The sequence below is a fragment of the Cloeon dipterum genome, chromosome 4 (assembly GCF_949628265.1).
Source record: "Cloeon dipterum chromosome 4, ieCloDipt1.1, whole genome shotgun sequence".
Lineage (NCBI taxonomy): Eukaryota > Metazoa > Arthropoda > Insecta > Ephemeroptera > Baetidae > Cloeon > Cloeon dipterum.
The window spans coordinates 17,148,164-17,159,103 of NC_088789.1; the positions used below are offsets into that span (position 1 = coordinate 17,148,164).

General features: G+C 40.8%; 2 protein-coding genes across 4 annotated transcripts; both read right to left on the reverse strand.

The window, feature by feature from the left end:
• Positions 1–1,270: 1,270 nt before the first annotated feature.
• On the reverse strand, positions 1,271–4,531 carry LOC135942270 (probable ATP-dependent RNA helicase DHX35). Its single transcript, XM_065488288.1, has 10 exons — positions 4,219–4,531; positions 3,981–4,163; positions 3,781–3,921; positions 3,570–3,720; positions 3,359–3,517; positions 3,154–3,300; positions 2,289–2,717; positions 1,888–2,012; positions 1,494–1,834; positions 1,271–1,444 (listed from the first exon to the last, which is right to left on the reverse strand). The coding sequence occupies exons 1-10, from the start codon at positions 4,480–4,482 to the stop codon at positions 1,315–1,317; spliced, it is 2,070 nt and encodes a 689-aa protein (XP_065344360.1). The 5' UTR covers positions 4,483–4,531; the 3' UTR covers positions 1,271–1,314.
• Positions 4,532–4,991: 460 nt separating this feature from the next.
• On the reverse strand, positions 4,992–10,626 carry tsr (Cofilin/actin-depolymerizing factor homolog tsr). Of its 3 annotated transcripts, XM_065491814.1 has the most exons (5): positions 10,477–10,588; positions 7,156–7,281; positions 6,589–6,712; positions 6,057–6,307; positions 4,992–5,990 (listed from the first exon to the last, which is right to left on the reverse strand). In XM_065491814.1, exons 2-5 carry the CDS (start codon positions 7,162–7,164, stop codon positions 5,922–5,924), a joined length of 453 nt encoding a protein of 150 aa, XP_065347886.1. In that variant the 5' UTR covers positions 7,165–7,281; positions 10,477–10,588; the 3' UTR covers positions 4,992–5,921. The 3 variants fall into 3 exon arrangements, with proteins under 3 accessions (XP_065347886.1, XP_065347887.1, XP_065347885.1); XM_065491815.1 differs by lacking the exon at positions 7,156–7,281 and having other exon boundaries at positions 10,477–10,626; XM_065491813.1 differs by lacking the exons at positions 7,156–7,281; positions 10,477–10,588 and adding an exon at positions 7,282–7,422.
• Between the last annotated feature and the right edge of the window lie 314 nt (positions 10,627–10,940).

The following is a 10,940-nucleotide window of genomic DNA, read 5'->3' on the forward strand; positions in this document are numbered from 1 at the left end:
ATTAAGAACCTAAGTATATTAAGTTTCACATTAGGGTGGACTCGCACTAACAAGTAAACTCTTTGAGGATTCAAAAGAATGTAAAGCGTGTAGTGGTGGATATTTTTCGATTTTAGTGATTTTTGGATTTTGAGAAATTAGGTGCCCAAAAAATTCAGATTGATTTTATAAAGAACGATTTTGCTCAATTTAGCTGTAATTTGGTTTTTAGACAGATCGATTTATGGGTCATTTTTAAAGCTCCAAAAAATAATAATTAGAAATATCCAACAAGAGTTATTACCGTTTTTCTTAGTTGATAATCGTTTAGCAAAAAACTAGGCTAATATTATGAAAGCTGATGAAATCTCCAATATTTTTGCTTGTCGACAAAAATTTACGAGCAGTTTTTTTTCGAAAAATATGTTTTTTAGAAATCTACGAATTAAGTAAATTAAAACACTTTATTTAACTTTTCTTGGTGGAAAAATGGAGCAACATGACCTGGGAATCAGCTAAAAAGTTGTTAAAAACATTTTCTTGAATCGTTAATGAGCTCCATCAACCTAGTTCTCAGCAAAAGACTAAAATCTAGGGACTTTTCCGGGGGAAAAAATATACCCACAGAACAATTTGCCCTGTAAGGTAGAGTCTTCCTACACTCTTATCTCCACCATTGAATGAAAACTTGCTTCACAGATCAATTATAAAAATCTCTCATGTTTAATCCCAAATGGATTTTGAACCTTTGGACTTTCTAGCCCCATAACTCGCAAACTCTATACCGAATTAAAATTTTCCCCTTTACTCTGGATACTGCAATTCAATAATTTCGCAAAAAAAAAACAGAATCCTAAGAGTTTCCTTGTAAGCGCCTTATTCTACTGAGATGAAAAATGTGGTTGAAAAGGGCAGGGTTCACCAATTTTGCAGTGTGCGAAAATTCACCCTTCTTCTAGCGGAAAAAAACAGCTGGGAAAACCCTCAATTGCGGATTTCGACCACAGAAATCATTATTTGCGTTTTCCAAGATAGAGCGTATGTAATATTTAAAAAGAATTCCAGTATTTTGTGAAATTTGTGACAGTAATTTTTAAATACATTTTTTTGTCATCCCATTAAGGAGATTACGGAAAACCCGTAATTTTAATGAAATGTCTTTTTCGGCGCATTGCGGGTTTTAGCTAACTATGTAACTCTCATTCCTCCACAATAATCTTCATCTCGACATTTTTAAAATGTAAAATTATTCTAATACCTGTTTGGTGAACTGTTGGGGAAACCAATGTACTTCATTTTTACGTCTCATTTTATTACAAAATACGAAACTTCTCTCTATTCTCTGTTTCTTTCAACAACTTTCTCGTAGAAATGCGGTGCAACATCTTCCAAAACCCCAGGTTCTATGACGGTTATGTCCTTCATGTACGCTCTCCCCGTGTGCAGGATCTCACAGAAAATCAACCTGTTAATAAACAAATAATTACAAACAAATTGGCCTATTCGAAAATTACCATTCCGCGTATTCTTCAGCATAGAGGACTGACGACGGGTGAATAGCGAGCTCAATGTCTCCGCGGACGGTTTTGTAGACGCCCGAGTGGTGGAGGTAAGCTGCATTGGGGAATAGGCCTGCAGCCAGGCACCGAGTGACCACTTCGCTGCTGCCGTGACATGACGCAATCGGCACGTTGAATTTTTTGCTGATGAGCTTTTCCATCCGCGTCCTAATCTCGCTTGCTCTTTTCAAAGCCCTGCTGTTGAGCCCACTTTTGGAACACCAGTCTTTGGTTTTGTTTGAAGCCATGTAGGCGTTATAAACATTTAACATTGTCAGCAAGTCGCCTTCAGCAACCTAATTTTGAAGTTTTAATTTTAGGAAAAATGATACAAGGAAAAGAAACTAACCTCAAACTGCCTTCTGGCGATCTTGCACCTCATGTTACCCTGGCCTGAAGCTGGTTTTAGGAAAATATTTTGCACTTGGAGCATTGCCATAATGGATAATATTTCTTCACTGCAGCCGTACTCCCCTGCAAGTTTAGAGATTTTGGTTTAATTTAATTCAATCGTGAAAGGATGTAACATTTGGAATGAAAAAACGTTGACATTTTTAATACAGTTACAATCAAACCAAAACAATTCGGCTTTATTTTTACCATTAATAAAAACTCACCAAATAAAAATACGCGTGCAAAGATCCTTCTTTTCAATTTTAGTTCAACTAGTAACTTAACTTTCCGTTTCAAAATTAATCTGTTTCTTCTACTAAGAAACCAATCATAAATTATTTTCATCATATAATATACCTGAAACAACTAAGCATTTGGCTTGGAGAGCACTGCAAGGCAGCTCAGCCATAGTGGTACCGAGCGGCTGAGTCAGTTGGCCCTCCCTGTCGAGCCCTCCCAGAGCGTAGAGAAGCTCGAGCGCAGCCAACATGCTGGCAGCAGGAGGCGGAGAAGGAAATGTGAACCGGAGAACGTTGTCGATGCCAAGTGCTTTCAGCTGTAGAATGGCTGACGACAGTTCAGAGCGCTCCATTTCAGGAACAGTGGCCCTTTGCAGTTCTTTGTAGGCTTGTTCCGTGTACAGCCTGAAGCACATTCCCGGCCTGAGGCGACCAGCGCGCCCTGCCCTCTGATCGGCAGATGCTTGTGACACAGGAACAACGATCAGGGCGTCAGTCAGAGAGTTGGTGTTGAACCATCTGAGCTTCATGTAGCCAGAATCAACAACTGCAATGCAGAAGGGATATTCAATTTTGTAAAAATAAAAAAAAAATTATCTCAATCTGGTTAGCGGATTTTTTTAGTTGCATCAGAAAAATTACAACATAATATAAAAAATATTAAACATGAGAATAAATCAAACCAAAAAGATACTACTATATTTCAGATATTTATAAAATGAAATGTCACAGGTCAGAGGACAAAATAGGTAATTTAGAGCTTTCGGATATTTATTTTTAAGCGAGTCGTTGCGAAAGTAAAATTTTTGCTACTTAAATTGTAACAAGGGAGTTGAAAGAGCACCCAAACCAAACTAAAAGCTTCAGCTGGTCAGGGGAGGTCAATAAGAGCCTAATGGAGTGTATGACTAGTAAAGACTGATTTCTATGTAAATTTTGATGACTATGCCAAATATTTCGTCATAATTGATGACAAAACTTACCGTAAACGATGCCAGGAATAGTAACTGAGGTTTCGGCAATGTTTGTAGCGATCACAATTTTTCTATGACCTTCCTGAGCATACCTAAATACTTTGAGCTGATCTTGATTGGGAAGAGATCCATACATTGGAAGAATTTGCATTTTCACTGCAAAAAAAACTAATTTTTAGAAACCAATGAATTATTTTAAAGAAATAAAACTTACATTTTCCTTTATCCAAGGCAGCATGTTCACCCAAAAGCGAAACTGCTCTGTCCACCTCCTCTTGGCCAGTCAAAAATGCCAAAATGTCACCTTTGGGTAGGTTTTGGTGAATTTTCAAGCAAGTGCTGACAACTCCATCAATGTAATCTGGCAATGGATCTACAGGGCTCAATATTGAGTCAACACTGTTAAATTAATCCTATAGCAATACCAATAACATAATGGACAGTGACGGGATAAAGTCTGCCTTCCACACTCAGAATCGCTGCTGATTTGTCATCCTTTCCAGAACTGAAAAAATATTTTAACTGTTCTGCGTCAACAGTTGCCGAAGACACTATCAGTCGTAATTGTTTATTTTTCTGAAACATGAATGGTTATCAATTTATAAAATCAATCATAAATTTAATAATTCAACATACCCTAAGTATTTTCTTCATAAGACCCATAACAATATCTGTGTTGAGCGTCCTTTCGTGAACTTCGTCTAAAATTATAACGCTGTACTGTCGCAACAGCGGGTCTGCCATCATTTCTCGAATTAGAATTCCTTCCGTCATGTACTACGTGAAAACATAAATTATTAAAACGCTAATAATTATTTTATATTCTTCAACCAAACCTTGATTCTTGAATATGTTGGATCAAAACAGTCGTCAAATCGAATGCTGTAACCGACCAATCCTCCTAAAATGCAACCCTTTTCTTCTGCCACTCTTTGGGCTAATGTCGTGGCAGCAACTCTCCTTGGTTCCGTGATTCCCACAAGCTTGCCATCGTCACACCAGCCAGCCTCGAAAAGATACTACAAAAAATGCAATTAATTATTTTGTTCAAATCGTGTACCAATCGCAAAAAACCTGAGGCACTTGAGTGCTTTTCCCGCAACCAGTTTCCCCGACTAAAATGAGGGTCTGGTGATTTTCCAAGAGATACAAAATGTCATTTCTATTCTGGAAAATTGGCAGTTTTTGGCGCTGCTGTTCGTAGGACAGCGAATGGTTTGCATTGAAGACAAAGCTTGTGCCGACCGTCGGGTCCAAATCAGACTTGTCTTCAGACCACGGACAGTCAGCCGGCCGCTTGAACGACGGACGAAACGTCCCGATGAACTGCTTGTCCATATTCAGATTGGCTGAAAATGCAATATGCTAATTGCGTACAGACGGCATGCTAATGTCGATTTCTGCCAAAAAAATCCGATACCGGTACAGAAGGTATTGCTGATTCTTGCCTTCTTCGGATTATGTATTTGTTTACATCACTTTCCTAGCGTGGGAATGGGTGTGTCTACTTGCCAGACATTTATTTTATTGAACGCCATCTATCAGTGTTCATCATTACTAAATACGAGCGAGAGTGAATCCGTGTTAACGGACTAGGTGTTAAAATCGCTTCTGTTCCGCGTTCCTTTCTCATAAGAGTTGATAGATGATGCGAAATTTTACTGCAACTATGTATATAGTTAACTAAACACCCTTCAAAATTGGCACACAGGAGCTAGTAGGAAATTAAAATAAAAATTGTTGAAATAACGTTGATGATTGATCGTTTGTTACTGTGAGCAATTCCTAGTAAATTGACTTCTCTTTGTAATTTTTATTTTGAAAAAAATTATTGAAACGAAAGTATGTACACTGTACCAATTTTTTTATTAATTCACGTGAACTTTTACAGATAATTAACACAAAATTTTGTTTTCCGCAGTTTTTGGCTCTCACTTCACTTGGTGACAAGACCCCTAATTGAGAAAAGCATTTAAATTACGTTTTACCACTTGTCTCGTTCATAATACTCGACAAGGTTGGGCGGGTAGCATTATTTTGAATCTGTATAAAAAATCAGAAAAAGTGAATTTATATATTTAATAAACAATGGATTATTTCATATGTATTTGCCCCTTGTGTAGTAATACTTAAGATATCCCGTTGTTGGCGCAATCCACAGCTTAATCATGGAAAACGGAGCAAAAGCACAAGTTGAGACTAGAAAATCTGTTTCGCACTTTTGCTTCGCTGCGCGCGATAAACGAATTAAATAAATAGCAAGAAAAAAATTATCAGTTTCAATCGTTGCTGATGACACCCCTTGTTGCTGGTTTCCGCTGAGCGAATTAAAAAAAGCAGAAAATGTGCTTAATAAAAATCAGTCCTCGAGTAATAATACAATTATCTTTTAATTTATTGTTCCTTTCTCAAGTTAATTGGCAAAATGTATATTAAAATTGTGCAAATCAAGAAGGTGGATCTACTCCAAATGAAATCACACTTTTTAGACATCCAATTACAAGCAGCAGAGTTCACCCCAGAATGGACATTCGAGTATGCAAACCCACCCTGTTCACTGAGTGAAAGAAACTAGTTGTTGTTGACTTCGATCAGAGTGTGTGTAGTGTAAATTTTCCTAAAAGCAGCAGCAGCAGCGATGGCGGAATATCTTTAGTGTGACAGCGTAAAGAGAATAGTAGAGTAGGGGGGCATGTGTGTTTTGACGAGCAGAGTCGAGCATTAGAGCTCCATCCGGGCGCTGGAGAGCGTTCAGCCGCCCTTGGCACGCGGCCGACCTACTGCCTGTCGGTGGCGCGCAACTTCTCTTCCACCGCTTCTTCCGACGCTTCGGACAGATCCGTGGCCTGCAATCAGAACAACGACGAGCAATGAGTCAACATGCACACTGAAATTCAGGTGGAAAAACAAACCTGGATGTATTTTTGCACTCCTACGAGGGACTTCTTGAGCGCGTCAAAGCTGGACGAGTACAACATCTTCTTCTTGACCTTAGCAGTGTCAGGGCACCACGACATCAGGAACAGCTTCTGTTTTTTTGAGGCCTCTGAGGTGCCTTGACACTGATGTGTGTACTCAAAGTCGAAGAGGCCATAACGGCATTCGCCGGTTCCACCCTTCTGGAGATCCTCGAGGAACGAGTCGTAAGTGGCGTTCCGGTCGCCTGCAATCAACAATCACAACGTTAGTCACGTCTGCGGCAAATAACAAGGGTTTACAGCAATTAGGTGACTCATCTAGAGACGCTGATAAGATTGAAAAATATTCAATTATTGGTTCAAAAATACCATTTAATTATGAGGTCTATGAGGAAGTGGGGAGATGGGTGTTGCGAGGAGAGAATAATTATTCAACTAATTGAATTAAAGACAAGATGAGTGGCTCTGATAGCAAAAAATGCGTATCTTGCAAAATCTGGAGCAAGTTTAAAAAATGAAACCTGACCTATGACTTCTACGTCGATTTGCTTCTCATCACGGATGAAGAAGACGACGTAGCGGTGCTTCTTGTCCTTCTTGATCTCCTCGTACGTCGTCTTGCACGCGTCAGACACAGTCACACCCGACGCCTAAACACAGAAAACAATGCCTGCATTAGTTTCAAGAAGTCGAGGGTTCACTTTTCACTCCCCCCGATAAACCAGAGAGTCGTATTTATTTTTGCAAGTCCCCGCCCGGCACAGAGGGTGCGAGTCACCACTCATTGCGCACCCCCTCAGTTCCCCCTCCACTACATTGCTCTCGCGCGGAGCACATCCCTCGCTTTTGACCATATATGGGCAAAATTCTGAGTGAGCGGACGGAATGTGCAGAAAACGAGTGTTTGCATGCAGAGAGAAAAGAAAGAAAACGAACAGCAGACCAGGTGGGTGGTGACTCACGCCTGCAAAAAACGTCTGGCAAGGTCGGCGCACGTTATTGACACGGGCGAGAAGGAAAGAATGCGCGATTAGTCACAAAAAAAAACGGGGGCCAAGGGGAGGGTCGTGCAAAAAACTGCAGCCAGTCTTACGCTGCTCATTTTGCGATTTGGAGCGGTGGCGAAATGAATAAAAACGAGTGCCTCTTTCTCGCTCTCTCTCGACAGTCAATCAATCGAGCAGTCGGCCAGTGTTCGCCGCCCAAAACATTAGGCTACCTGTAAAACGTTGAAAGTCTCGGTCATCTCTGCTCTAGGCGACACACACGAAAATCCCGCCTCTATGTTGCACTTTCCGGCGTTTCGTTTTATGACCCCGGCACGCAATGGAACAAAATTCACTCGTGCTGCCGAATAAAATGCCGCAGTGATTACAAAACCCACTGCAGCTGGAATGACGTCGAAAGGCAGCCGAAAGGAAATTACTTTATTTACAGACTAACAAATGGAAAATTTCTTGGAGAAAAAAAAATTGTTGGAAAAACACTCAAATAAGGCCGGACAAAACTTAAATGAGTTCTCTAAATTGTATATAAATGGGTAGGATATATAAGGTTAACGAAATTTATTTCCATTATTCTAATTCTAAAATGTATTATGACTAGATGAGAATAAACAAGTATTATTATTCCAATTTCATGTGGTCTGTAAGGGAAAATATGTTTTCCCCGATTTTCAATTGCTTGCCTTGTAAATAACCTTTGTACCGAGTTAGGCTTAACCGCAACTTTTACAGGTTTTAAACCCATTTTCCCGATGACTTTCATTTTACAAGGAATTTAAAACAACGAAAAGGACCTTGGTGTTAACTCTGTGACATCATTGTTCTCAAGCGAACAAAGTCATGACAATCGCCTTTGTGTTGCCAGCAGCAATTGTTGGAATTTAACAGTAATGACGTCAATGTTTTTCCGGCAATCTCCAAATCCCGCAGAATCGTTTATTTTCCATTCAGTTTGGTTTTCGGTCTCTACATTCCATCGAAAGGGTGGGTTGAAGATTCTTCAGCGTGAATGAAAGCGGCTGAGAGCACAGACAGACCGTGCCAAAGTATGCGAGTGCGCGCGCGACTCCGCGGCGGAATATAGGCCATCCAGCGCCGGCTGAAGTTGCCTTTTAAGGCAAAACAGTCGCTGCTTATTGCATCTAACTGACGCAGCCAGTGAGAGAGATGGTAGAGTATGAACAGACAGGTGCGCTCCATCGCTTTGAATTTGAAAAGCGTATCGGAGCTCGACTGAAATTCAAGCCAGCGCCTCCGTCTTCCCAAAGCAAAATAAACGCGATCAGCTTGATCGGGTTTCTAGTGGGAAATCTCGTCGGCCCATTTTTGCATTTTCAAGCAGCGGAGTAACAAACGAAAGGGCTTGAGAAATGTTAAGACATCGTAATCTGTTCATTCGTTCATTGGCAAAAAAAATGTCAGCGAGTAGCACTGGGAATTAGTATTTATTTAGACCGTGCCAATCGATTTCTTAAGGGTCAAATTAGGTTAGATGTCTAATTTACTCGATAAAGTATTTGACGTGATGTGCCAAAAACAGGTGTAAACGAAACTAAACCGTTGATTAAACGGTTTTTGGTCTGAACCTTGCAAAAAGTGCCACAAGAACGCCAGCAACCAATCAGATCGAGACAGCAGCACCTTAGTGGCAGCCAGCGGAAATGACAAGAGGCTGGCTGACCTGCCTTTTGGCTTCACTCGCCTCGTTGGCTGTTGCTGTGGCGCTGCTGTCTCAATCTGGCGAACCCTTTCAGATTGATCACCTTCTGCTAGGTTCAGACCAAAAAGTATCGGTTATTATGAATCTATCTACGGCGAATTTTCGACTTAGTAATTAATCTGCCTAACCTATTTCAACCTTCAGGATTCGATTGGCACTTTAAAGATGGAAGTGCCAGTGCTACTTATGAAAACCGTAAGCTATTTATTGACAAATAGGTCAGAAAATATTATTACTGAAAAGCTCGGAAGGCTCCGACTCTAATTAATTTAGTTTCAAAACACTTTCTGATTTCAGAACCAACATGTTGACACAATATTTATTATTTTCATCGTCATCACCAAATTTGACCATTCTCATTGAGAGCTTCTTGTCAAGATGCTTTACTTGAAAGGGCCTTCGGGATAATATATGTAGCAATGAAACGGAGCGCGCGAGGGGGCAATGGCCAGCACAGGTGTTTTCCCGAGTAACAGGCTTCTTAATTTTCTCGCGGCAGCTGAGAACGGAGACACGAGGGGAGATCCTCGTTTATTTTGGGTGCGCATTTGAGTAATCCAAAACAAACTTGGAGCAATCGTGCTCACTTGGAGGATGAGCACGGCAAAAATTCGATCCCGCCTTTGGTTGAGATGACTAACCAACCGCTGGAGCGCAGCGATGAGTAAAAAACTGCACGCGTTTTAAGCAATTTAATCACAATGACGTGTATGCTAATTAGGAAAACAAGTTCGGCAACTGAAGGTTGGACTAATCACTTTTTCTCGAGAGATGGATGAATCATGAACGATATATTATATGCATCACGGTTAATCGGGAATGACATCACGTCCTGCCCCACCCCAAGACACCGACGGTCTCCAGACTAATTCGTGTTATTGTCCCAGTCCCGAAAACGCGATTTTTCACTCTCGATTTACCAGAGCTTACTAGGTTTCATGTTTCTCAAATTGCGGTCGTCGTAGGGGAATAGAGCACACGGCCACGAGATAAAAAAGTAGCTTGGCAAACAGGAACTACTGAAACCGCTATCTTAAATCTAGTTTAATAAAACTAACTTTTATAACAGGGGCGGTTGGCGAGTGAAAATTATCCTTATACGATAGTGAAAAAACTGAAGGTTTGAAAATACAATTCAATAGGCGTGGGATAAGAATGTATCAAGCTTTTTTGCACCATAATTTCGCACTCGCACGAGCCTGCCAGTTTTAAAGCAATGTATGTATTATTTTCAAAATAACATAGCATATTACGATCTAATATTTGACGTTGCTCGCTTAAAAAACGCCAATCTTCTAAAAAGCTGCGGAAGTTTCATACGTAGCGTTTGAGCATTGGACTGGAAACAGCAAAACGTGCACCATTGTATTAAATTGTAGTGTGGCGAGCCGGTTGCTTCAATGGGGAAGTTTGCACTGTCATTTCGTCCCCAAACTGTATCTCTGCCTGAGTAATTATTTCTTTCGGTCTCGGGCAGGACTTTATTTCACTAATTTGCACTTGCAATGATCCGTGATGGGGAATAATCAACGGATGAGTCAACCGCTCCGCCGAAGGGCCAGTATTAAAATGGCGGCTGCCGGCTGACACGATCGCATTTGGCTCGATTTCGCCGACTTAATCGCCTGCCTCTCGCCGAATCGACACTCGAAACACCGGCCAACACTGTTCACTTTCTTCACAAACTCACCATTTCCCCTGAGCTGGGTCCTCGTTGGTTTTAAGTTAGAAGAGAAGTCACAGCAGGAACAGCCAACACGCACGGATGACGGTTCCCAACTGAAAAATTACACCCATATCCCTACGCTTACGAGATCTACGTCCGTGAAAGAGAGCCGCTGATTCGACCTCGCGTCACGTAGCAGTTGCTACTGGCCAATCAGAGCGCGACTTTGTCGGCCTGTCCGTTTCCTCAAGGTGTGCCCGAATAATCTGCGAAATTCTTTATCAAAATAATTTTCCAGAGGCGTCATGCACCTTGATAACGATGTAGCTTTAAATTGCGAGACTCTCGATTGTTCTAAATGATCTTTCAATGCATAACAGACTGTATTAATCATCTAAACCGCACTACTTCGCAATGTCAAACAGTTTCCAATCAGATACTTATTTTATTTCCTAAATATGTAGCAAATTTTCAAAAGCAAGCAATTT